The 27,954-nt window shown below is 40.2% G+C and overlaps 1 protein-coding gene across 3 annotated transcripts in view; it reads right to left on the reverse strand.

Annotated features, from left to right (window-relative positions):
- ARHGEF12 (Rho guanine nucleotide exchange factor 12) overlaps positions 1–27,954 on the reverse strand; it is a 167,595-nt gene that overhangs the window by 61,950 nt on the left and 77,691 nt on the right. For 2 of the 3 annotated variants that reach the window (XM_087821472.1, XM_087821471.1), the window contains 7 exons: positions 22,721–22,819; positions 22,027–22,076; positions 19,818–19,875; positions 14,472–14,650; positions 12,541–12,618; positions 12,274–12,393; positions 10,641–10,781 (listed from right to left, as the gene is read on the reverse strand). In XM_087821472.1, coding sequence (XP_087677598.1) covers positions 10,641–10,781; positions 12,274–12,393; positions 12,541–12,618; positions 14,472–14,650; positions 19,818–19,875; positions 22,027–22,076; positions 22,721–22,819 — 725 coding nt within the window. The remainder of the gene's footprint in view (positions 1–10,640; positions 10,782–12,273; positions 12,394–12,540; positions 12,619–14,471; positions 14,651–19,817; positions 19,876–22,026; positions 22,077–22,720; positions 22,820–27,954) is intronic. The other variant, XM_087821473.1, reaches the window with a different exon arrangement.

Below are 27,954 nucleotides of genomic sequence, written 5' to 3' on the forward strand. Positions count from 1 at the left end.
GAAACAATAATCAAAGGGCTCCAGGCACACAAATGCCCCGGATGGATGGCTTCACAGGGGAGTTTTACCAAACATTCAAAGAACTAACACCTACACTCCTCAAACTATTCCAAAAAACCCAGGAGGAAGGAACACTTTCAAGCCCTTTTAAGACACCAGCATTATCCTAATTCCAAAATCAGAAAAAGACACGACAAAGAAAGAGAATTACAGGCCCAAACCCCGGATGAACATAGATGCTAAAATCCTCAACAAAATGTTAGTAAATCGGGTCCAGCAATATATTAAAAAGATCATACACTATGACCAAGTGGGACTTATTCCAGGGATGCAAGGTTGGAAAATATTTGCAAATCAATAAATGTGATTCATCACATAAACAAAGTGAAAGACAAAAATCACATGATTGTATCAATAGACACAGAAAAAGCATTGGACAAAATCCAACGCCCATTTTTGATAGAAACTCTCAGCCAAGTGGGAATAGAAGGATCATACGTCAACATAATAAAGGCCACATATGACAAACCTACAGCCAACATCATACTTAATGGGCAAAAATTAAAACCATTTCTCCTGAGAACAGGAACAAAACAGGGATGTCCACCCACCACTCATTCAACATAGTACTGAAGTTCTAGCCACAGCAATCAGCCAAGAAGAAAAAATAAAAGGCACCCAAACTGGAAAGGAGGAAGTTATGTACATACACAACCCTAAAGGCTCCACCAAAAAACCTACTAGATTTAATAAATGAATTCAGCAAAGTAGCAGGATACAAAATCAACCACCAGAAATCCATGGCATTTTTATACACTAATAATGAACGCTCAGACACAGGGGTGCATATATTCTATCTGATTAGTGTTTCAGGATTCTTAGGATATATTCCCAGAAGTGGGATCACTGGGTCAAAAGGCAACTCCATTTTTAATTTTTTGAGGAAACTCCACACTGTTTTCTGTAGTGGTTGTACCAGTCTGCATTCCCACTAGCAGTGTACTAGGGCTCCCTTTTCTCCACAGCCTCGCCAGCACTTGCTGTTTGTTGATATATTGATAGTAGCCATTCTGACAGGTGTGAAGTGACACCTCACTGTGGTTTTAAATTTGCATCTCTGACGATTAGCAACATGAGCTTTTTCTCACATGTCTCTTGGCCGTCTGTATGTCTTCTTTGGAGAAGTGTCTATTCAGGCCCTTTGCCCATTTTTTAACTGAATTGACTGTATTCCTGGTGTTGAGTTGTATGAGTTCTTTATATACTTTGGATATTAACCCTTTATCAGATGCATCGTTGGCAAATATGTTCTCCCACACAGTGGGTTCTTTTTTCACTTAGTTGATGGTTTCTTTGCTGTGCAGGATCTTTTTAGCTTGATGCAGTCCCATTTGTTTATTTTTCCTGGGTTTCCCTTGCCTTCAGAATCCTATTGGCAAATATGTTGCTAAGAAAGATGTCTGAAATTTTACTGCCTATGTTTTCTTCTAAGATTTTTATGGTTTTGTGACTTACATTTAAGTCTTTTATCCATTTCAAGTTTATTCCTGTGTGTGGTGAAAGTTGGTGGTTTGGTTTCCCTTTTTTTGCACGCATCTGACCAATTTTCCCAACACCATTTATTGAAGAGATCGTCTTTACTCCAGTATATGTTCTTGCCTACTTTCTCAAATATTGACTATAAAAGTGTAGGTTGGCTTCTGGGCTTTCTGTTGTGTTCCATTGGCCTATATGCCTGTTCTTATGTGGAAACCAGGCTGTTCTAATTTCTATGGCCTTGTAGTATAGTTTAATATCCAGTGCTGTGATCCCTCAAACTTTGTTCTTCTTTCTCAAGATTAGTGAGGCTATACAGGGTCTTTTTTGGGTCCATATGAATTTTTGGAAATTTCTTTCTAGATCTGTGAAATATGTCATTGGTATCTGAAGAGGAATTGTGTTGAATCTATAGATTGCTTTGGGAGGTATGGACATTTTAATGATGCTAATTCTCCCAGTCCATGAACATGGTATATGCTTCCACTTGCTTGTATCTTCCTCTATTTCTTACTTCAGTGTCATATAGTTCTCTGAGTACAGGTTTTTTAACCCCTTGGTCAAATTTATTCCTAAGTATGTTATTATTTTTTTTATTGCAATAGTAAATGGGGCTGTTTTCTTAGCATCCATTTCTGATCATTCATCTTTGGTATATAAAAATCCCACTGATTTTTGGATGTTGACTTTATATCCAGCAACACTTCGGATTTATTAAATCTAGTAGTTTTTGGTTGAGTCTTTTGAATTCTCTATATACAGTATCATGTTAATAATGGCAGTTTTACTTACTCCTTTCCAATTTGGATGCTGTTTATTTCTTCTTCCTCTTTGCTGATAGCTATGGTACAACTTCTGGTACTATGTTGAATAACAGTGGTTAAAGTGGACACCCCTGTCTTGTTCCTGATCTTAAAGGAAATGCTTCTAGTTTTTGCCCATTGAGTATGATGTTGGCTTTGTCATATATGGCCTTTATTACACTGAGGTATGATCCCTCTATTCCCACTTTGCTGAGAGTTTTTATCATGAATGGGTGCTGGATTCTGTCAAATGCTTTTTCTGCATCTATTGATATGACCATGCGATTTTTGTCTTTCAGTTTGTTTATGTGATCTATCACGTTCATTCATTTGCAAATACTGTACCAAACTAGCATCCATGGAATAAATGCCACTTGGTAACGGTATATGATCTTTTTAATGTATTGCTGGGTCTGATTTGCTAATATTTTTTTGAGGATTTTAGCATCTATGTTCATGAGGGATTTTGACCTATAATTTTCTTTGTAGTGTCTTTATAGGGTTTTGGAATTAGAATAATGTTGGCCTTGTAAAAAGAGCCTGGAAGTCCTCTTTCCTCTTGAATTGTTTGGAATAGTTTGAGGATAGGTGTTCGTTCTTTTTTGAATGTTTGGTAAAACTCCCCCGTGAAGCCATCTGGACCAACATTTTTGCTGGGAGTTTTTTGGTTACTGCTTCAATTACATTAGTTTTTAATCCATTTATTATGTTTTCTGATTCTTCCTGATTTTTAGAAGACTGTATGTTTCTAGGAATTCGCCCATTTTGAACAGGTTGTCTATTCTGTTGGCATAGTTGTTCAAAATATTTTCTTATAATCATTTGTATTTCTGTGATGTCAGTTGTTACCTCTCCTCTTTCATTTCTAATTTATTTATTTATTTGGGTCCTCTCTCTGTTTTTTGATGAGTCTGGCTAAAGGTTTATCAATCTTGTTTATCCTTTCAAAGTACCAGCTTTTGGATTCAGTGACCTTTTATATTGTTTTTTTATTTTCTATGTCATTTCTTTGTGCTGTGATTTTTACCATTTCCATCCTTCTACTTACTCTCAGCTTTTCCTGCTACTTTTCTTTTCCTATTTTTTAGATCCAGGGTTAGATTATTTACTAGAGATTTTTCTTGCTTCTTGAGGTAGGCTTGTAATGACAGGAACTTCCCTTTCAATACTTCTTTCACCATGTCCCATAGATTTTGGGTTGTGTACTAATTTTCGTTTGTTGCCAGGTCATGTTTTATTTCTTCCTTGATCTCCCTGGCAGCCCGTTTGTCCTTTAGGAACATGCTGTTTAGCCATCACGTGTTTGAATGTGTTTCCTTCTTTATTGTGGTTGATTCTGTTTCATGCCATTGTGATCTGAGAAGATGCTCGATACGATTTCATTCTTCTTAAACTTGTTGAGACCTGTTTTGTGCCCTAACATGTGGTCCATCTTTGAGAATGACCCATGTGCACTTGAGAATGTATATTCTGCTGCTTTGGGATCAAATGTCCTGTAAATATCCATTAAATCCATCTGATCTAGTGTGTCACTTAGAGTCACTGTTTCTTTGTTAATGTTTTGTCTGGAAGATCTACCAACAGATGACATTTGGGTGTTCAAGTCCCCCACTACTCCTGTATTGCTGTCAATCTCTCCCTTAAAATCCACCAAAAGTTTTTAAATATAATTAGGTGCTCCTGTATTGGGTGCATATATGTATCCTCCTGTTGGATCAATCCCTTCATTACTATGTAGTGACCTTCTTCATCTCTTTTATGGCCTAATTTTGAAGTCTATTTTGTCAGATATAAGTATTGCTACTCCAGCTTTTTTTGTTCATTTGTTTCCATTTGCATGGAATATTTTCCCCCATTCCTTCACTTTCAGCCTGTGTGTATCTTTTGTTTTGAGGTGGGTCTTTTGCAGGCAGCATATATATGGACTGTGTTTTTTTTTTCTTTTCTTTTTAAAAATATGTCTTTATTGATTTCAGAGAAAGGAAGAAGGAGAGAGAGAGAAACATCAATGATGAGAGAGTCATTGACCGGCTGCCTCCTACACGCCCCCGACTGGGGACTGAGCCCACAACCCAGGCATGTGCCCTGACCAGGAATCAAACCCCGATCGCCTGGATCCTAAGTCGATGCTCAACCGCAGAGCCACGCCCGGCCCGGGGGACCGTGTTTTCTTGTCCACTCGCTATCCTATGTCTTTTATTGGAGCATTTGATACACTTATATTTAAAGTTTCTCTTGACAGGTACTTATTGATTGCATTTTCTTTAATGCCTATTCCCCTGCCCCCTCTACTCCACACAGTCCCTTTAGCATTCATGCAGTGCTGGCTTGGTGGTGATGAACTCTTTTACTTTTCTTTTGTATTGGAAGCTCTTTTCTTCACTTTCCGTTTTAAACGACATCTTTTCTGAATAGAGCAGTCTTGCTCATAGGTCCTTGCTTTTCATTTCTTTGAATACATCATGCCCATCTCTTCTGTTCTAAAGTGTTTCTGGTGAGAGATCATCTAATAGCCTATGGGAACTCCCTTCTAGGTAACTGTTTCTCTCTTGCTGCCTTTAAGATCCTCTCTTTGACTTTACTCTTGGCCATTTTAATTATGATGGTGTTACGGTGTGGGTCTATTTTGATTCATATTGATTAGGACTCTGTGCTTCCTGACTTGTGCGACATTTTCCTTCAACAGGGTAGGAAAGTTTTGTTATTAATTCTTCAAACAGGTTCTCTATCCCTTGCTCACTTTCTTCTCCTCTTGGTAGCCCTAAGAAGTGAATGTTGTTATGTTTCTTGTTGCCCCAAAGGTCCCTTAAACTATCCTTTTTAATTATTCTGTCATTTTTCTGTTGATTGCGTAATTTTTTTCCTAGTTTGTCTTGCAATCCATTGATTCAACCCTCTGCCCCACCCAGCCTGCTGGCTCCTGCTCTCGGTGTTTCTGCGCTTCAGACACAGCGCTCTTCCCTTCCAGCCAACTTTTCCTCACGGTCTCTGTTCTCGTTCTTGCTGCTGCCCTCAGGTCCTTGGGCATCCTTATGTCCATTACCTTGAACTCTCTGATAGATTACTTGCCTCCATTTCATTTAGCTCTTTTACTGGAGTTTCCTCTTGTTCTTTAATTTGGGGACTGTTTCTTTGTCTCCTCATGTTGGCTGTCACTTTATGTTCACTTCTGTCTTAGATAGCCCTGCTATGACTCCCAGCCTTGGTGGGTGGCCCTCTGTAGTAGGTGTCCTGTGGCTCCTAGCGGTGAGCCTCTTTGATCTCTTGAGCTGGATCCTCTAGGAATGTCTCTTGTGTGGGTTGTTTGGACCCTGCTGTTGTAACTGGGTCTTAATTGCTGATGGCCCTTTTGTGGTTGGGATCGACTCTCAGGTTGGCTGACTCTGAGGCTCAGTCCTGACCATGGCGTACAAACTGCTATGCAGGTGCAGTCTTGAGGTGTCTTGATGGGCTCAGTGGCACAATCGTTAAGCCTTCAGACTAGGTGGCTATAGAGGTGAACCTTTATCACCATGTATTAGACACTGTGCAGGGGCTCCCCACAAAGCAAGGTTGTTTCCAGCTGGGTCTGGAGCCTGCCAGGATCCACCTTTGGGTGTGTCAATTGTGTGTATAGTTGGGTTGAGCTCTGGTATGGTCTGAGGCCCACCACTGGTCATGCAGGTTCTGGGCCTTTTGGGTGGGTTTCAGATCAGGTCACTGTCACACATTTGTAACTGGTCTTGGGCTACCTGCGTGTAGTTACCACTCTGTTCACTGTTTGTGTCTGCATCTACTTGACCTATGTCTTCACGGGAGGGGGCATTCTATGTAAATGGGTTAGCTTCTTTTAGCTTAGAGTCGAGGGCAGATCTGTGGTTGGACCAAGGCTCCCTGAAGTCTGTCTTCACATGTCACCTATTCTGCCTTCCCCATGAGGTTTCCTGGTCTTCCTCCAGAGCCTTCGGAGAACAGTCTGTAGGGTGGACACAGGCTAACCTAGCTCACACCAATGGGTCCTCTGTTTGTAGATTACAGGGTCAGGCATTCAGTGAGGGAAAATCAGTCTCTGCTTCAAAGCCAAACTCCTCAGTCTTTACCAGAGATTCCAACTCTAGTTCCCCCCAAGTGGGCTTGCTGCAGATTCAGGTTGGGTACAGCCTGCACTCCTCTGCAGGTGCAGTTTCAGCTACTCTGGGCTGGGGAGCATTGATCAAGAGTCTTTGGTTGAAGATGTTGTTGGCCCAGCCCACAGGAGAGGGCTAAGCACTTCCTCCAGTCCCAGAAAATAGCCTCTGAGGGTCTCACACTTGAATTGTCCTGCACAGAACTGTGCCCAGCAGGGAAATCTGGAACTTCATAGAGCTGAACCAGTCTCCTGTTTGGGGGGGGGGGGGGGGGGAAGGGGGTGTCCACAGCCTGCAGGTGGTGGAGATTAATTCAACCTCTCCTTCCTGGGGCTGCCTGGCCAAACTCACAGGGAGTTCAGATCAGCATCCCCACAATGCAGTCACTGAGTCCAGCACTAGCTCCTGTCTCCCCAATAGAAGACCCCTGGGGGATACAGTCCAAAAATCCCAGCTCTGTGCAGAACCAGTGCCCTCATACTGCCAGTCCAAGCAGGAGGGGTTATAAAATCAGCTCCCCACAGAACTCCAATCTCTCTGTGTGGCTGATCTCAGGAGAGCTCCACTTGTGCTCTGAACTCTGCAGCATGGGCTAAAAATCCCCAACCTGCTCTGCTTCCCCATGCTGTCAACCCAGCAGGATGGAGCAGTCGAGGGTCCACAGATCAGGGAAAGGGTTCCAACCCCACACTTGAGGTGGGAGAATCCTTTCCCCTTTCCCTAAGCCAAACAGTTTAGTCACTAACTGGGGATCTGCACAACGCCTTTTTTTTTTAATTTTTATTTTTTAATATATCTTTATTGATTTCAGAGAGAGGAAGGGAGAGGGACAGAGAGAGATAGAAACATCAGTGGTGAGTCATTGATCGGCTCCCTCCTGCACGCCCTCCACTGGGGATCGAGCCTGCAACCCGGGCATGTGCCCTGACCTCGATTTCCTGGATCCTAGGTCAATGCTCAACTGCTGAGCCACACCCGGTCGGGCTGGCACAATGCCTTTTAAGAAAGAAAAGGGCCCCACAAAGTCACTGCTGGACATAGCACGCAGGCCCCTCCACTGGACCCAAACACAGCAGCGGAGCCTTTCCAGTAGTCAAGAGCCCAAGCAAACTTCTCAGACTGGGACTGCTAATTATAGGAGTACTCCTTCACTGGGAAGCTGAGGTCTCCATCTCCGAGGCAGATAGAATTCCCCTGGTTCCCTCTGCCTGATGCCACACGTGCTCTTCTTGCCATCTCTGCTGCTCGGGGTTTGGGATCCCTGAGCGGGGTTGAGACCGCACATTCCCAGGGGGAGGGAGCTCTGCAGTCAATATCCCTTGGTCCTGTCAGCTGCTGGCACCCCTTTCCATGACTCCTCTCCTTTTACCAGTTTCTACATGGCTTCTTGTCCAATCAGCTACATTTCACTTGGTTTTTCAAGTTGACTGCATAGTATTTTAGCTGTAAATCTGGTCCCTACCTGGGAGCAAGGGCACGCAGCCTGCAGCTACTCTGCGGCCATATTGCCTTTCTCCTGGCTAAATTTTTAAGTCTTCTTTTCTCTTAAAGATGCATATTAATGAACTAATGTCTTGTATTTTACTTTAAAACAATGTAATATTTGGCCCGGCCAGGTGTGGCTCAGCGGCTGAGCCATAGGATCCAGGAGATTGCAGTTCGATTCCCGGTCAGGGCACATGTCCAGGTTACAGGCCCCATCTCCAGTTGGGGGCGTGCAGGAGGCAGCCGATCAATGATGACTCTGTCATCACTTATGTTTCTCTCTCTCTCCCCCTCACCCTTCCTCTCTCTGAAGTCAATAAAGATATGTTAAAAAAAAAAAAGCAATATGTGGAGAGTGAAGAATGGGAGGTTTGAGCACCTGTTGATGACTGCTGAGGCTGGGTAATTAGGTACATGAAGGGGACCATTATGCTAGTCTCTACTTTTCAATAGGTTTAAAACTTTTCATAAGATATTTTTTAACTCAATTACAAATTGAAAATCAGACAGGCACATGCTCTGAATTTTAGATGATTCTTTGTGAGAACTGGGTATGTGAGTATTCTTTAAAGTCACCTCTGAGGTGGACAAAGGCAGGGGATTTTGCAATGAGAATGGTATCACAAACACCACAAGGAGGTTACTCTGCAAAAATGAGCAGAAAGAGGCAAAAATTAAAAGCATTGATTTAAAAGATAAAAACACTGACTGGTTCCTACAATCTTAATATAGTACCACTGAAACAAACATGAAAACCCATAAGCTAAAAAAAGCAGCACATCTTAGTTTCAAAAACACACATGTAGAAGTTAAGCTAGTTAGTTATGTGTTCAGTAAATATCCTAGTCTACAATATATCATCTCTCACTTGGATTTCTACATAATCCATTTATTTATTTGGTCTCAATTTCATCTATAAAATGCTAATACTGTTTCTTGAAGATTATTATGAGAGCTAAAAAGAGTGTGTAAAGTATTAGGTACAACTGCTTACACAACACAGGTATTCAATAAATGATAACCATTTTTTAGCCATTCAACACACATTTGTTAATTTCTTACTAAGCCAAGCACTCATCATCACCCGAGGATATGTTTATTGATTTTTAGAGAGAAAGGAAGGGAGGTAGACTAAGAAAATAATAATTATGTATATATATATATATATATATCTTCAATAGGTATCTATATATGGGGGGAGGGGAGAGAGAAACATCAATGTTAGAAACATCGATCGGCTGCCTCCTGTACACACCTGACCACAGATGTGCCTGCAATCTTTTGGTGTGTAGCATGACACTCCACTACTGAGCAGCCAGGGCAGCAGTCTTCCTCTCTCACAGATCTCCCTGTCTCTACTGCAGTTCATCTTCCACACTGACATGTTTGTGACTGTGTCTGTCTTTTGCATGTAAGACAAAACCCAAACTCTCTAATCATTCACTCTGCTGTTCATTCAAATACTTAAAAACACTAATTACATGTCAAACAGTCTTAATTCATTGGAATGCCTGTTTCTACATTTGCTAATTCTCTCTTTCTTATAAAGGTATGTATCTATGCCACAGATTTTATTGTAACACTCGTCTAAACACAAAATAGAATTCAAATTTTTCTTTCTTATCACTTGTTCTGAATTCCTACAATCTGCCAGGCTTTGGAAACATAAAGGTAATAGGACAGGCCCTGTGCCCTCAGAAACTTGCCATCTAATGGTAGAACCAAGCCATGAAAACAGAAGGAAGTAGCACTAAAATATAAAAACGAATATGAGAATTCCCAAAACCAATACTGCTAGAACAAGTTAAAGCTCTGGACTCAAGACTGTTTCTAAGATAAACTATAGGCAGAAATTTTACATTGTTAAATATAGTATGTGGGTGTGTCTCTGTACGTGTGTATACATATATATACACACCCACACACATATATACATATATATACAAGAGTCACAAGAAGTAACACCACTTCTACATGTAAAGCACTCTTATTTCCTATTCTTTTTTTTAATATGCTGGTTCCAACCAAAGTGATTTCATGAACATTTTTAAAAACACTGGTTTAGACTACTTTCCTCGTTACTTTTAAAGAGGGCAATCTACTTGTAAGTCCTTGTTCCTATCACTGCATGCTACTTACAAAGCTATGCTGAGTGACAGTGGACTTAGCTTTAAGTATTCATATGTCTATGAAGCCACAGTAAATTCAACTTAAAATATGTTATCTTTTAACAAATATCTATGTCCCATCTGGCGATTTCTGGGTTATGAAGAAAGTGTCACTAAACATGGGCTCTAATTGAAGCCTGTCTAACAGAAAGACGTCTCTTCCTTTCCTTAATGCAAAGTGCCCATATTTCAAGACTGAGTCACTCTGACCACAAATGGAATATTAACATGTTCTTAAAGATATCAACAACGGGCCTCTCCGTTCAGTAAGAAAGCACTAGCATTATTAACTTTTCTACCCTCAAATAAGATGCCTTCTGGGAAATTCCATCTCCTGTAAAGAGACATTTGGCAATGGGTGTTGAAGGGAAAACGTGAACTCTGGAATTAAAAGCTCATACACAGTGTTCAGAATTTCTGCTACATTAAAGATGGCAATGACAAAAGGTTATAAGCAGTAAGAGAACACAACTCTACTCATGTAACTTAAAACTAAAGAGAGGCTTTAAGAAGAACAGAAGATAAAGATGTGGAACACTTACATCCGCATGGTCACTACTGGGCCATGAAGCATCTCCACTGCTACAGTCAACTCGGCCCAGTCCATCCCCAGGGTCTGCTTCGACCTCACTGACTGCTGGCGTATCACCTCCAGGCTTGGAGGGTATAATTACGGTTCCATCCTGAAACAGGTCAGACACACACAAACACATTAAACTTTCATTAGGGACTGCATAAACAGACAGAGCTGCGCTGCAATCTAAAGAAGACTCCTAAAATTTGGCCAGTTTGATGTGATCAAGGGTGCTTAAAGATCTAAAAGTTAAAAACATAAATAACTACTAATTCTGTGGTTGTAAAATGGCAATGACAAAAGACAGTTTAGTAAGAGGGGAAAGTCTGAACTTCCACATAGAACATAAAGATAAAACAGTTTGTTGAATTATATTATTTCTATTTCCTGCCCATTGGTAAAGACTATTACACTATAACATCTGGTCCACTGCCTTTTAACACTTTAGAACTTCAGTAAATCACAAATACTATAACATGATTATAAGCTTTTAGACCAGCAACCACATTTTTACTATTTGAAATGGGTAAGAATGTTGCCTTTGCTCAGTAATGACAACTTAAAACTGTCAACATTACTGAAGTATAATTCTCAAAACTTCATCTATTTAATGGGACTGAAAGTGATGAAAAAATAAGTAACGTATAACAGAAAGTAGACCAAACTAGCAACGCAGGACACCTTGTAACTGTGACCTTGTACAGGTCACAAAACCAGTTTAGGCCCTAGTTTTCACAAACATCTTAATTGGAGTAGATGATCTCAAGTTCCTTCAGTGCCATGAATCTGCTCACCGACAGACCTAACCGAGGAGGAGCAAATCCACGGTTTCTACTCGTTTTAAATGGTACAGGCAATTTATTTTGCTTTAAAATGAAGTAAAAGGAGCTTTTTTCATATCCCAAATCTGACTATTACAGACTATAAATCTGGTTGAGATATAAATACTGAGCTATTTTTTTCTAATGACACCATCATCTCCATACTTATACCTATGTAGCAAATTCTGTTGAAATCTATTTTAAAACTACAATGAAAATATAGTCATTAAGAATGTGAATGGGCTTTGAATTCATCAGATTGGGCTTAAATTCCAGTTCCATTGCTTCTGAGCTACATGATCTCAGCAAATTATTTAGTCTGTCTGAGTTTCTTTAAGTGTATCTGTAAAATGGGGGGAAAGAACAGAGTATCTAATCTCAGAGGGCTGCTGTGCAGACTAAGAAAAATAAATGCTTGTCCAAGTACTTAGCACAATACCTGTCAATTTGTAAAATCTTATATCCATACTTAAAAACATAATTATAGGAGGAACCTCAAAAATATAAATATATGTATCTAAATATATTTTAGTAATTTGTGACATCAAAGCCAAAGCATTCTTTTTAAAATTACTGTGGAAAAAAGAAACATTAAATTATGAACAAGGCAATAATCAAAGTCCACATTTCTTTTAAATAATCATTATTTCTGTAAGTCCTACAAAGGACCTCCTGTTAGAAAGTAACTATTACAAAAGGCAACTGCAACATTCTCTGACACATTCACAGGAGACTATGCTCCAGCAAAAAGTTGGGTAGGGTTTTTAACAGTGATGCTACCTGAGCAGAGCCCGTGGCTTTGGATAACTGCTCTTGCAGCTGAGGAATGTGTTTCTTGGCCTCTTGGATCTCTTTTAGCAATCTTTGGGCAGGGGTTCGGTTGTAATCTTCCTGCAGTAACTGAAAAGTTATAAAAACATTTTGGTAATTGGTTAGTTATGTCAAGAAAATATAGGAAGACTATTCTTAAACAGCAATGGCACTGATCATGAGAAATACCCACTCACATCTGACTGGCCTGTAAATAGCCCTTTCCTAATTCAGTACCTGTAGCCGTTCCTGTTCTTTCTGTAACATTTTCCTCAGAATTTCTACTTTCTGGTTATGAACCACATTGTTTTCCTCCTAGAAAAAGATAAAAAACCAACAAACAAAAAAGAACTGATACAGGGAAAGCGAAGCTAAAATAAATAGCGAAAACAAGACGTATAATGTTATGCCCCAGCTCTAATTTTCAATATCTGTTAAGATTTTCTTTATTTCCAGCACTTATAAGGACAAACTTTTAGACATGACACTAAAGATAAAAGATTACAGGGAAATTTCAGTCCTTTTCACTTTTACTAAACTAGGTTCAAGAAAATATTAAATACTGATATTAGCTGGGAAAATGAAGTTGGCTTAAGTATAAGAATAATACTTCTACTTTCCCTTCCTTAGATCTTTACTACCAGTCCCCATGCATGGCTCACATCCTAGTACTTCCCACCTGAAATATTAAGGCAGCTCCCTAGCTCACCACATGCCATCTCTCCTTGTTCCATAACCCTTTATTTAATCAAATTAGTCTTCCTAAAATCTTGTTATAATCACATTACTCTGTTGCTCAAAAGAAATTTTAATGGGTCTCACTGACTATCTAGTTACATGTAAAGTAGCCTGGGAGTTGTGGATTGATTGATTGATTGATTGATTGATTTATCTTTATTGGTTTCAAAGAGAGAAAAGGAGAGGGAGAGAGACAGAAACATCAATGATGAGAGAGTCACTGATCAGCTGCCTTCTGCACACCCCCCACTGGGGATGGAGCCCGCAACCCGGGCCTGTGCCCTGACCAGGAATCGAACCCCGATCTCCTGGATCCTAGGTCGATGCTCAACCGCTGAGCAATGACGGGCTGGACAGGTGTGATTTTTTAAAAGAAATAGCCTTGCTTTTTTCAAGCTCCTCTCCCGCTACATAAATTCTTTAACAAGCACCAGACGAAGAAGAGTCTTAGCTACTTCCCAAAACACTTGGTGCTTCCTTGACTTTACCTCTCCTTCCTCTACCTGGGTTGCCGTCATTTCCATTCCCACCACTTACATGGTACCTGTTTTCAAGGCTCAATTAAAAAATAGCTTTCCACAAGCACTTCCTTATCACAACTGGGTGTACTTTTCCCTCCTCTGAATTCTTATAGAACTTAATATTTTTTCCCTAATGTCACATTCTGCCTTTGTAATTACTTGAATATTCTGGATTCAATCTCAAACAAAGGTTTATTAAGCACCTACTATATGCCAAGCACTAGGTATTTTTTTTCAGGCACTAGGGACTCAACAATACACAAAACAAACAAACAAGCAAACAAACAAGTAACCAAAAAACCCTGTGTCCTTTTAAAGTATATATTCTAAGATAATAAAGACCTTGAACAAAGGATATCTTAAATATTTTTGTGAGTGGCAAACTGTTTTGTGTATAGAAGGTGTTTAATATTTGTTGAATTAAATCTCCTATCCCCATACTCAGTAATCATCCCAAATTACAGTTGACCTTTGAATAATGTGGGGTTAGGAGTGCCAACCCCCTGTGCAGTCGAAAATCTGCATGTGACTTTCACTCCCCCAAAACTTAACTAATAATATCCTATTACTGACTGGAAGCCTTTCCAATAACATAAACAGCTGATTAACACCTATTTTAACAGGTATGTTACCTGTATTAAATGCTGAATTCTCACAGTAAAGTAAGCTAGAGGGAAGAAAGTGCTATTAAGAAATACATAGGAAGAGAAAGTCCATTTACACTGCTGTGTGTAGTCACTGAAAACATCCGTGTTATTCAAGGGTCAACTGCATTACGTGAATATTATAAAGTTATTTTTTAGAATCTTGAACTTAAATTTGTTTATCAGTTCAATACTTCAAAATTCTGAACATACAGCGAAGGAATTACGCAACTGAGCATTTACAAAGAAGTGTTCCCACTCTTACCCCCATGAGCACAGGACTGGTGATTCTCTCCATATTCCCCGATGCTCCCGGTGAGTGAGGGGATGTCGTGATGGGCGACAGACGTCCGGTGGCTGATGGCTCTACTTCAGAATCAGCAAGTGGAATCTGGGGCATCCCAGGTGGGCGTCCCTGAACAGTGAGGGCTACATAGGAACCAGCTTGGGGTGGGGAGATAAAAGAAAGGGAAGCGAAAATAACATTGTAAAAAAGCTTTTATAGCATTTCACTACTCAGTCTGTGACAATTCTAAAAACATCCAGTCATGTGAGAAAGCACCGTCATCTGCTAACCACTTATCTACATAAAAAGAACCCAATTTGTCTTTTTTATAAATCCTATAAGAATCTAAAAGAACAGTGTCATTTTCAGATAGCAAGTTACTACTAATATTACTTAAAAGCAAATAAAATGTATAGCCCCCAATTTTTTAATTAGAAAAGAGTGAATTAATATTAACCACCTACTAATAACTATGTTTAATTACTTTCTTAAATGCAAATTTAAAAGTCATATTTTAAGATGATATTAATTAGGCAGAACTTAACTAATTTTATGGAACATAATGATGCAATTTTAAAATTAATTTACAAAGTAAAACTGACAAAAAATATCCCACAAAAACATGAAGAAACCCTCAGTAAATTAGTGAGTTTTAATTTTAAAAACCTGGAGAACACAGAGCGGGGCAAGATGGCTGGGTACTAGCAGGAGGCTGCTGCCCTTCCTCCCAGCCACAGACTGATTTACAACTAAAACAACGTATGGTCAGCTTGGAAAACAAGAGCAGTGTAGCTGACTGGACACATTCGTCTAAAGAGAACTGAAGAAACAACGTAGAGGCCAGTATACGGAAGAGAGTCGTGGAAAGGGAGGGCCCCCTGGAGCTGGGATGAGAGGCCCGAGGGATAGTGCAAAGCTCCCTCCCCTTGGGGGTGTGGGACTTGAGCCCATGCCGGAATCTCAAACCCGGAGCAGCAGAGACTGGAAGGAAAGCCTGTGTAGCATCGGGCAGAGGGATCCTGGGGAAGTGTCTGCCTGGGAGGCTGGGTTCGTCCCTTCCTAGAGAAGGAGCACACCGAACGCTGGCAGCCTAGCAGGTGAGGTTCTCCTCCGGCTCTGACTGATGGAAAGGCTGTGCCCCGCTGTGTGGCTCCAGAAATAAGGGGGGCCTGAGGGCTGCACCCGGCAGGCGCTTTGAGGGGCCCTCTGCTTTCCTGAAAGGCAATGTGCCTAGCCCCAGAAAGTGACTAAACTGGTGTTGCATGAGGAAGGGAGAGACGATTCTTCCAACTCGAGTGTGGGGTTGGAGCCCCTCCCCCCACCTGTGGAGCCCAAGGACTGTCCAGCCTGTGGGGTCAGTGGCAGGGCAAATCGAGACGCTGAACCTGCACGGAGGAGAGCTGGGAGTGTGAGCGGAGCTGGGACTCTCGGCCCCAGCTTTACTGAGACCAGATGTGCAGAGAGATCAGAGTCCTGCTTAGAGATGTGGCACAAGGGTGCCTGGTCCTAGCAGAGCTGAGTTTTTTTGATGGCATCCCACAGCACCCCCCAGGAAGGCTTATGTTGGGGAGACAGTGGAATAAGAGTTGGGCTTTGTGAGTACATGGTGGGGAGGCTGATCCGAGTGCCGCAAGTTCAGCCAGCCAGGCCCTGGAAGAAGGGGTGGAAGCCTCTCCTGCAGGCTGGGAACACCACCACCAACAGAAAACTGTTTGGATTGGCTCTCTGAAGCCCTAGACGCTCCCAGTGGATGCAGTTAGGTGGGGGTTGGGAGAACAGCTCAGAGCAGATCATTCGAATAGTAAGACCCTCAAAGGCTATTGTCTGGGACTAGGAAATGCTTAGCCCCTCCTGTGGGCTGGGCAGGCAACATTGTCCACCAGAGTCTCTTTTATTCAATTACCCTGAGCCCAGGGCAGCGGAAACTTCTCCTGCAGAAAAGGTAGCAGGATGCATCCAACCTGAACCTGCAGCAGGCCAGCTGAGGGGGCACTAGAGTTGCAGGATATGGTGGAGGCTGAGGAGCTGGCTTTGAGGCAGAGGTTCATGTCCCCCCAGGGAGTGCCTGACGGTGAAGCCTCTGAGTAAGGGGCCCACTAGCCTGAGCTATGCCAGCCTGGCTCCACCCTGAAGACTCTCTTGGGAAGACCAGGCACCCTGGGGGGGCAAAGTCGCTGACAGGAGGAGGGGTGCTACAGCACCTCAGGCTGACGGGCACGCCAGGACTCCAGGATCCAAGTGTGGACTGCTCCTGGCATTGGCGAGCACAAACTCCGCACTGCACCTGCCTGGACGAACCTCACCAGGCTGGATTCTGTTCTCTTACGGCACTTTCCTCCTTTACTCCTCAGCAGTGTTGCTGATGTTGCTTCTCCTCTCTCGTCTCATTCCCTGCACTGGCCTCCTTCCTCTCCTCACCTTTTCCTTCCCTTCCCCTTTCTCTCTTTGCGTCACCTCTCTCTCCTTTGAACCACTGCATAGTGTTTTTTCTTCTTTTCTGTCTTATCTTTTTTTACCTTTTTCTTTTCCTACTCTCTACTCGTATTTTTTGCTCTCCCTTCTTTCAGAATCTTTTTTTCTGCTGCTTTTCTCTTTATTTTTTATCTTATTGTTAGTGATACTATCTTTTCCTCTCTTCTTTGTTTACTGCTTTTGTTCTCCTTACTCTTGCCTAATTCTCTTCTCTTTTGTGCTGTTTCAACAGCAGTGCTGTTGTCGGGATCTACTGTATGCTGTTTGTTTGGTTTGGTTTTGTGTTCCCCTGTCAGCACCTGTACAACACCTTGCACAGCATGGTTGTGGCTGAGCTTTACAGTGAGCCATCCTGAGAGAAGAGCCTACCCACAAATGGCACAACAATCAAGACCTAATTGCTAAAGGAGAGCCCAAAGAACCCACAAAGGGTCACTCCTAGAACATCCACCTCAGGAGTTCAAGGAGACCACACAATGGGGTCCCACAGGACATTCACTACAAAAGCCCACCCCACGAAGACTGCGAGTCCCAGCAGGTATATCTGATAGATACAAACACAAAGAGACACATAAAATGGGGAGACAAAGCAACAACCCCCAAATTAAAGGAAAGGAGGGACAGCCAGAAAAACACCTAAAAGAGATTGAGGTAAGAACATTATCAGACACCGAGTTCAGAGTAATGGCTATAAAGATGCCCAAGGAACAGTAAGAACTACAAGAAACTAAATGGGAACTAAAAAGAACTCAGTGGAAACTACAAGAAACTTAGTGGGAACTACATTAGCATGAAAAAGGATATTGAAACTATGAATAAGAACCAGCTGGAAATGAAGAACACTGTATCTGACATCAAGAATATGCTGGAAAGAATTAAAAAGCAGGCTTGATGAAGCAGAGAATTGAAAAAGCAATTTGGAAAAAAGATAGAAAAAACGCTCAATCGGAGCAGTAAAAAGAAAAACACTTAAAACACATGAGGACAGTTTAAAGAAACTTTGGACAACATTAAACATTACAACATCCGCATCATAGGGACACCAGAGAGAGAAGTGAGCAAGGAGCAGACAGCCTGTTTAAAGAAACGATGACGGAAAACTTCACTAACCTGGTGAAGGAAGCACAGAGAGTCCCAGTCAAGATGAACCCAAAGAGCCCTCGCCGGTCTGGCTCAGTGGTTACTGAGGGTCTCCAGTTCCACCCCGCCCTCAGCTGCAGACTCGACCCCAGCCCCGGGCAGGGCGAGTGCGGGAGGCACCCAAACGATGTCCCCCCCCTCCACTATCTGAGAGGCAACGAAAAAACATCCCTGGGTGAGGATTAAAAAAAAGATGAACCCAAAGAGACTCACCCCAAGACACATCATAATTACAATGGCAAACGTTAAAGACAATTTTTGAAAAAAAATATGACTTTATTGATCTCAGAGACAGAGAGGAAGAGAGAGAGAAATGTCAATGATGAGAGTCATGGATCGGCTGCCCCCTGCACGCCCCCCCTGGGGATCGAGCCCGCAGCCCGGGCATGTGCCCCGACAGGGAACCAAACCTCAATCTCCTGGATCCCAGGTCAATGCTCAACCAGCCTCTGAGCCACATCAGCCAGGCCAAAGGGACAATCTTAAGGGCAGCAAGAGAGAGACTGTCAGTGAGCTGCAAGGCCGCTGCCCTGAGACTGTCAGCTGATCTCTCCACAGAAACACTACAGGCCAGAGGGAATGGCATGAAGTATTTAAAGTAATGAAAAGCAAATGAAGTATTTAAAGTAATGAAAAGCAAGGATCTAAAACTAAGACTACTCTATCTAGCAAGGCAATTATTCAAAATTAAAGGTGAAATAAAGAGCTTCCCAGACAAAAAAAAACAAGTCTAAAGAAGTTATCACCACCAAACCTGCAAATGCAAGAAATGTTAAAGGGACTGCTGTAATAAAAAGGAGAGAGAGAGGAACATGGCCATAAAGAATGAAAACGGCAAGAATAACTATCGATAACCTTAAATGTAAATGGATTAAATGTTCTAAATCAAAAGACAGAGAGGGTGGCTGAATGGATAAGAAAACAAGACCCAAATATATGCTGTCTACACGAGACCCACCTCAGAACAAAAGACTCACCCAGGCTGAAACTGAAGGGATGGCAAAAATTTCCATGCAAACAGAAACAGCAACACTTATATCAAGAAGAAATGAGACTTTCCAAATAAATGACTTCTTTAGGTAACTGACCTTTAATTGACAAAAATCTTTCTCTTCGACTTTTCAATAGAACTTTTAAATGTATTTCACAACTTGTTTGCAATTTAAGCCTACCATGGAACTCACTGTAAGTTATTTCACAATGTTTGAGGTTCTGAAAACTATTTTTCTTTTTATACTTAATGGTCACAAGTGCTATGCTTCGGGGGAATTTTTTAAAGGTTTTCCAGTTCATTTGGCCACTGTGTCCAGTTTCTCAATCTCCTCCCTCTCAGGTGGCTTAGACATTTCTTTCAAATATATGCTTTCAATGTTACCAAGATGACAAGGATATTATAATCAACCACATATAATGCAATTATTTAGTTACGAATTTTCACCTCAGACTTTCCTTTAATGCAGGAGTCATCAAACTCTAGCCAAGGGACTTAACCTAGCCCACAGACTGTTTTGGCAAATAAAGTTTTATTGAAACACAGCCAAGTTCATTCATTTACATACTGTCCATGGTTGTTTTTCTGCTACAACGACAGAGTCAAGTAGTAAACCATGGGGCCCACAAAGCCTAAAATACTGTCTGGTCTATTATAGGAAACATGTGCTGATCCTTGCTTCAGGGTTTCAGAAAACAATTAAAACAATAACATTCACCTACATTTGATTAACTTCACCACCTCCACGTGATTTGAATGAGTCACCAGAGTCCCATTCACCTGCAGGAAAATGAAACAGTGTGTGTGAGATGCATTCTATTGACACAATGGGCAATGTGATTTCAGGAATTATTATATGGAGTATACCCAGTTATAATACAGCAGGTGGGGCTATGTAGATATTAAAATATGCATATATCTGATTCAATACTCACTTTTTCCACTATTCCATAAGGCATACTCAGCAACAAAACGAACTTGAATGCAAAGTAAGCCTTGATTGAAAGGGCGTTACAATGTATTCCCATGACAGGCAACCAAACGTACCACTGAACAGACTTACAAATCCTTCACAGTCGAGGGTCTTGCAAACAGAAAGTATCTCTTTGCTTTTAATTACAAATTCAGTGATTTGTCAAAATCATAATGTACTTTTAAAAGATGAAAAAATAAATATTTCCAAAATGATATTCAACTTGCTTTTAGTTTCCCAATTATGACCTAAATCTTTACAATGAAATTTATTTTTCGGAGAGGCTAAATGTAGGAAATGTTATGCAAAGTCTCCACTAAACAAAACAAATTAAGGTAAAAACATTAAACATGGATCTAACATGAAATTTTTTTTCTCTGACACAATACTGGTTTTATTAAGTTCAATGCTATCAGTGTACAAAATAGAAGTAAAGGTGTACTCATCACGCCCAACAGAAACGACCACTGTTAACATGGTTATTCTAGCATATACATATCACATGCACAGACACATATAAATATAAACTATAACTGCCTTTTTTCTGCAAATAAATAAATGCCTTTTACTGTATGGTGGGTATCTTTCATTATAGATACACACATTTTTAAAAGCTGCAAATAAAATGTAACTTATTTCTCCAGCCCTCAGTTTATGCATATTTAGGTTGTTTATAAGTTTTCAATATGATGAAGCCAAAATGAATTTCCCTGTATATATATCATTTCACATATGTACACTTATTTCCTTTAGACATGTTCCTAAAAGCAAAATTGTTGGTCAAAGGTTATATACTTAAAGTATGTAACTTTTGATACATGTTCACAAATTTCCATCCAAACATATTTTACCTAACTTATACTCATTACAAGCTTCTGACTGTAGCCATTTACCACAACCAAACTATACCTACTGTGTATTATCAATCTCTAAAATTTCTGACAACCAAATGTATTTTCACCTACCTTTATCAGTGAGGCTGGGGAATTGCCTGATAAAATTATCTGCCCATTTTCCTATTAGTTTATTCTTTTCTTAGTAACTGAAGAGTGCTCTTTATAATTAAGGATACATTCTGTAATATGTTTCAAATACTTTTTTCCAGATTGTGGTTTGTAAATATGTTCATGGTGTCTTTTCCTGTATAGTAATGTTGTTTCAAGAAATCAAATGAATCAACTGTCTCAAGAGTAATTACTGACTCATTGTTTCCTTACTGGTCAGAATTGAAGGCCTGATTCTGGATTTGTTCCACTGATAGGTCTATACCTAGACTAGTCACTTGCTTTAGATAATCCACACCATGTCACCTCACACAAACCTATATTTATAAATAACATACTTTTTTCATTAGCTATTTTTATACCTTTGTGAAGTTCATTTGAAAGAATAATCAGTTTAAGTAATAGCACACCTTCCCAATTTTAATAGTATATTTTGATGAGAATTACTTGCAGAAATATTAATACGGAGAGGAATGATCTTCACAACAGTGAGTTACCATCCTATCAGGAACATATATGACTCCATTTAGTCAGACCTTTTATGGTGCCTTTCAATATAGGGTAATATTAATTTTTTAATAAATAAAATAGCCCGGCCGGGTGTGGCTCAGCAGTTGAGCATCGACCTAGGATCCAGGCGATCGGGGTTCAATTCCCCGTCAGAGCACATGCCCAGGTTGCAGGCTCGATCCCCAGTCCGGGGCATGCAGGAGGCAGCCGATCAATGACTCTCTCATTACTGATGTTTCTCTCTCTCTCTCTCCCTCTCCTTTCCTCTCTCTGAGATCAATAAAGACATATTAAAAAAATTTAAAAAAAATAAAAGTTTTATAGCCCACAAATCCATCATATGCGCTGCTTTTTCAAAAATTCAAGTGAAAAAAATCAAAATATGGTTAATACATGCTGTTTTTTTAAATTCTACCATAAACTCTTTAATAGTTTTTTCCTTACCTTGATGATTCGATCACCTGTCTGTACTCCGGCCCGCATGGCTGCTCCATCTGTGAGAGAAATTCATTACTGAAAGTGTAACTTACTTGCACTCACGACAACCTTCTGGGAAGAGGGGCGGCACAGCAACGTGCTCAGGAACATGTGCTGAAAGTCAGACAGACGGGTTCAAGTGCCGACCCTGCCACTCGCTAGCTGTGTGGCCTTGGGCTGATTTTATGCTTTTCACTCTAAGCCTCAATATCTCCTATAAAATCGGTATAAAAAATACCTACCTCAAATTACAGCACCCAACATAAAAGAAGTATTCAATATATCGTAATAGCAGTAAAAGGTATTATTGTTGTTCTGGAAAAAGAATGGATATTTTTGAGCCTATAACCGTTTGTTTAATCTGTCTCTACCAAAATATCTCTAAAGAAGTAATATTCCACAAACTTCTATAAGTGATGATGCATAAAGTATCATGACCAAAGAGTCATATGATTTCTAAAACTTTAAAGCACAAAGAAAACCAACTGGGGGAGATTCATGCCCAAAACTGCGACACTGAAGATAAATCTAGCACCAAAGGCACCTAACCTGCAATACATATGATTATTTTATTCTGGGCAATACATACATTTCATTTAAACTTTTCTATTCTACTCTGTTTGCTCTTAAGTGACAAGACAGTTTTAAAAAAATGCCTTGCCTTCTTTGACAGACTGTACGAAGACTGGATTGTCTCCACTGACCGTCAGCCCAAATCCATTGTCATCCTTCTGGATGATCACACAGCGCTGAACAAGACCTGCACAGGAACCATGAGAAAGAGAAAAGGAAGAGAAAAACAGAGAAAAATGATAATAATTACATATTAGCAATGAACTGTACTCTTTCTCGAGAAATACAAGGGAGCACATGAAACCCATATATAAAATAAGAGCACTAACCCCATGAACAAAAGAAACACAAGAATATCACAAAGTCATATATATCAGTGTCTCACTGGAGAGGCAGAGTGGAATTCCTCCAAGATTAAAAACAGCTATGGCAAACTGGAAAAGATGAAGTATTAGAGAGGAGACAGGTATAAGAAAAGCCCATTCATATCTATGCTATTATTTGTAATATAAAATCCTCCCCTACCACCCTGGGTTTTGGTGTTCTTACTGGTGTTTCACCACCCTCCCCCCGCAGCCAAAAATCAAAATATTTTGGGACATTAAGCTAGAAGTATCCCAAAGTAAATTCTAGAGAAATTCAATCTCACTCTCAGGAAAATATACTCAGAAAAACAGATTATATAAAGGGGGAAAAAAAGTGGGACATTTACACCATGGAATACTATACAGCAGTCAAAAAGAAGGATCTCTTGCCCTATGACGCAGCATGGAGACCTGGAGAGTATTATGCTAAGTGAAATAAACCACTCAAAGAAAGACAAGTATCACATGATCTCACTCATATGTGGAATCTAATGAACAAAATAAACTGATGAACAAAACAGACCCAGAGACATTGAAGCATGGAACAGACTGACGTTCTTCAGAGGGAAAGGGGGAGGGGAAAGGGAGGTGGGAAGAGATTAACCTAGGAACTTATATGCATATACACATAGCCCATGGACACAGGTTTTTGGTGAAAACCTGGGAATGGGGTCAATGGGGGGAAAAGGGGGGACATTTGTAAAACTTTCAACAATAATTATTTTTAAAAAAGGAGATGCTTGCAGAGCACCAAGAGTGCTTCTCCTGAAAAAGAGAGAAAAAGTTCAAAGGGAAGACCTTGGCTCAAAGAAAAAGCAAACAGAAAGGAGAAAAAATAGAAAAGATAAAGAATCTGTGAGCTCAACCAATTATTTTATCTCTTTCATATGCTGACCTGATTCCTACAGGAGAATTTATTTTCCTTCTAGTTAAATAGCAAACAAAAGCTGTCAAGGCAAGGTGAGAAAAAGAGGGTCCAATCAAAGGAACAGGGACGTCCCATAAGAGAAGCACCTTAACACCCAGCTCTTTTATTATGGGTCAGATATGAAGATCCTGAACTCTGTGTTAAGCAAAGATTTAATATATACTTTCAGTTTTACAGAATCTAATCACTTCACCAAAAATCAGTATATAGCCCTGGCCAGTGTGGCTCAGTTGGTGGAGAGTCACCCCACACGTCAGACGTTGCCGGTTCGACTCCGGTCAGGGCACAGGCCCAGGTGGCCAGTGCAACCCCCAGTAAGGGGCATGGAGGAGGCAGCCGATCCATGTTTCTCTCCCTCTCCCTTCCTCTCTCTAAAGTCAATAAAAACATATAAAAATAAATATATTAATACACGTAAAATAACAAGTATAATGATTAGGAAATATTCTTCAAAATACAGACTTTTATACAGAGTCATGATCTTTTACAAAACAAACCTAAAACTTTTCATGAGAAAACACAGAAATAAATCTTCAAGACCTTAGGGTAGGAAGAGATCATTTAGGATGCAAAATGCACCAACTATAAAAGAAAAGGACTGGTAAACTGGACTCAAAATTTAGAACATCTGCTCTTCTAAAAGACACCAAGAAAATGAAAAGGCAAGCCACAGACTGGGAGAAAATATTCACAAAACAAGTATCTGATGAAGAACTTATATCCAAATTATATTTTTAAAAACAACAATTCTATTATTCAAATATGGAAGACATTTTAAAAGGGACAAAGCCCGGCCGGGCGTGGCTCAGCGGCTGAGCGTCGACCCGGGATCCAGGTGATCGGGGTCCGATTCCCGGTCAGGGCACATGCCCGGGTTGCGGGCTCGATCAATGACTCTCTCATCATTGATGTTTCTGTCTCTCTCTCTCCCTCTCCTTTCCTCTCTCTGAAATCAATAAAGATATATTTTAAAAATAAAAAAAATAAAAAAATAAAAGGGACAAAGATTTGAATAAACACATCACAAAGAAAGAAATACTAATGGGCAATAAGCACATGCAAAAGTGCTCAATATCTGCAGTCATTAGAAAAATTCAAATTAAAGTTACATTGAGATACCACTATAGACTAACTGAAATGGCTAAAAAAAAAAAAAAAAAAGAAAGAAAGAAAAGAGTGACAATATCAAGTGCTGACCGACGTGGAGCAACTGGAAAGCTCACACATCCCGGTGGAGTGTAAAATGGTACACTTTGAAAAACAGTTCAGAAACTTCTTAGAAAGTTAAGCATGTATTTACATATGACCCAACAATTTCATTCCCAAGAGAAACTAAAACTCATGTCCACATAAAGACTGGTAAACAAATGTTTATAACAATTTTTTGTTCATAAAAGCCCAAAACTAGAAAATAAAACAAGAACTAGTCATACATGCAACAAACATGAATGTATCACAGAAACATTATGCTAAGGGAAAGACAGTAGATACAAAAGACAGTAAACACTACCTGATTCCAATATAAAACAGACAAAACTAAACTACAGTAACGAAAACCAGATTAGTGGTAGCCCACGGACAGGGTGGGGAGAATGACTGCAAAGGAATATTAAGGAATTGGGGGGGGTGGAAATGCCCTATATCTTAATTAAGGTAATGGTTACATGAGTACGTTCATTTGTCAAAACTTACTGAACTGCACAGCTAAAATGGGTGCATCTTATTTTATGTAAATTACACCCCAAGATTAAAAAAATGCGTTACCCCTTAACTCAAGAAACTACTAAATTCTGAAAAGTATTTGAATTCACCACTCCCACAAAACAGTCAATTGTAATGGGGCAGGGGAAAGACAGCCCATCAGAACTTAACCTTTTTCCTTTGTTTAATGTTGCTCCCTTCAAGTAACTAGGAAAAACTATAAATGGAATGGATATGAATACATAAAAACAAGAAAAAAGGCATTCTTTATTATAAAGTTCTAATACAGAATGCGACAAATATATGAATCAGAGAACTTCAAAATAGATTAAGAGCAGCGTTTTATAGGAATCTTTTAAAAATCCTGTGTTTTGAAAACATAAATATCCGATGTCCTCCTTTACAGTTATTTGAAATTTCAAAATGAATTATAGTCCAGCTGGTGTGGCTCAGTGGTTGAGCATCGACCTAAGATACAGGAGGTCACAGGTGGTATTCCTGGTCAGGGCACATGCCCAAGTTTCAGGCTCGATCCCCAGCAGGGGGCGTTCAGGAGGCAGCTGATCAATGACTCTCATCATTGATGTTTCTAACTCTCCCTCTTCCTTCCTCGCTCTGAAATCAATAAAAATATATATAAAAAAGGAATTGCACATTGTAACTTTAAATAAAAGTCGGGACAACTGCAAAACTGAATATATATTTTTTTCATACTATATCCATCTCTCCCAGTTCTCCCAAGAGCTGCAAATCAGTGAATTAACGAATATTGGTGTTCATTGTGCTAAGCCACTGGGCAGACTCAGTTTCAGGTCACTCTAGAGAACAGGGTGCTTGTAAAAAACGAGGGTGAGCAGTAGTGAGGGTTAAGAGTCTGCATGTTTGTGTATTTCACTTTAATATAATGAACATAAGGTAATTAGCTTAATGCCTAACACATGCTAAGGGCTCATAAATGTTAAGTATTATTTTATTATGATTGAAGGTAGGTTGCCCTTGGATTTTCCCAATCAGAAATATATCAACTAAAAATCAGTTAAGAACACTTTTGTGTTCACAAACTCCTGTCGTTTTTGCAAATTCTTCTCTAAAAGGATCAGTCCTCATTTATGTCTTTGTCTAAATTTTGTTTTAACAGACAAGCAAAGCCATTTTAAATGGGGCAGGGAGAGAAGGAACATTTAATAGAGCAGGGCTTCTTGTGACAGGTAACTTCAGGAGATGAGAGACAACAGGAAAGCTTTAAGCAACTTATCACTGCCTCTTATACGCTTTCCCTGAATACCCAGACTGGGTTAGTGAGTCCCTGCAGACTCCCGCCACACCTCTATTTACTCAACAGTACCACCTGATCCGTCTCTGTTTCTACCCTTTCACAGGATTATATGCTCCTAGAAAGAGAACAGGGGCCCTATCTTGTTTACAATCTTATGTCAGGACCTGGCATATGTTCCGGCATAGAAAAACTGTTTTAAAAATTGCTAATAAATGAATGCAAATTGGAAAAGTAGGAGTCCAAGGATGGATAGAATCTCAGAAAGGAAGGTGATCTAGAATAAAAAATACCAGCATGCACAGTCAACTTCACCAAATATGCCCAAGGTGCAACCAGACTTAAGGACTAAGTAAACACTACAAACCTGTTTTCTCCAATTCAAAACTGTTCAGCCTGGTAACTTCCCCTTTTAATTCTACATCCAGAGGAGAAGGTGGGGAGCAGAGGGTGACGAGGAAAGGAGGAAGGGCATGTGCACAGCCCACGCACCCTTCTCCTCCTCCCAGCTCCACCACATTGTCCACTTATTATATCCGCTAATCTGAGATTCTGATGTACTTTAAACATAAGAATTACTAGACCAATACAAAAAGAAAACATACCTTATACATACAGCCAATTCAGAATCTATGAAATTCAAATTAATGATACTATTCTGTCCTATGAATCTATGCCATCTGCACAAACTTAGATAAGTAACTGAAAACTAAGCTGTCACATCATTCAAAATTCAGAAATCCAGCCTCTCAAATGCTTAGATCTATTATGTTCCTTCCCATTCAAAATCAAATAAGCTGTTTTTCTTTCTCGAGAGTGATTTCTTTCTATCTGTTGTAGACCAGAAGCTGTTTTAACCCACCACACACAACAAGATCACCCTTAACGCTGAAATCACCAATACTGACTAAATTAGGGTATCTTTGACACGTCCTTTTTGACACACAAAAAAAATCCACTTCTTTGTTTTAGCAAGTTTGTACTGACTGTCTGACTTTAGTTATTTAAAACTGCAGTCTGCAGATGCTGTGAATACAAAACTACTACAAGTATGA

Source organism: Miniopterus natalensis, chromosome 11 (genome assembly GCF_054644295.1).
Source record: "Miniopterus natalensis isolate mMinNat1 chromosome 11, mMinNat1.hap1, whole genome shotgun sequence".
NCBI lineage: Eukaryota > Metazoa > Chordata > Mammalia > Chiroptera > Miniopteridae > Miniopterus > Miniopterus natalensis.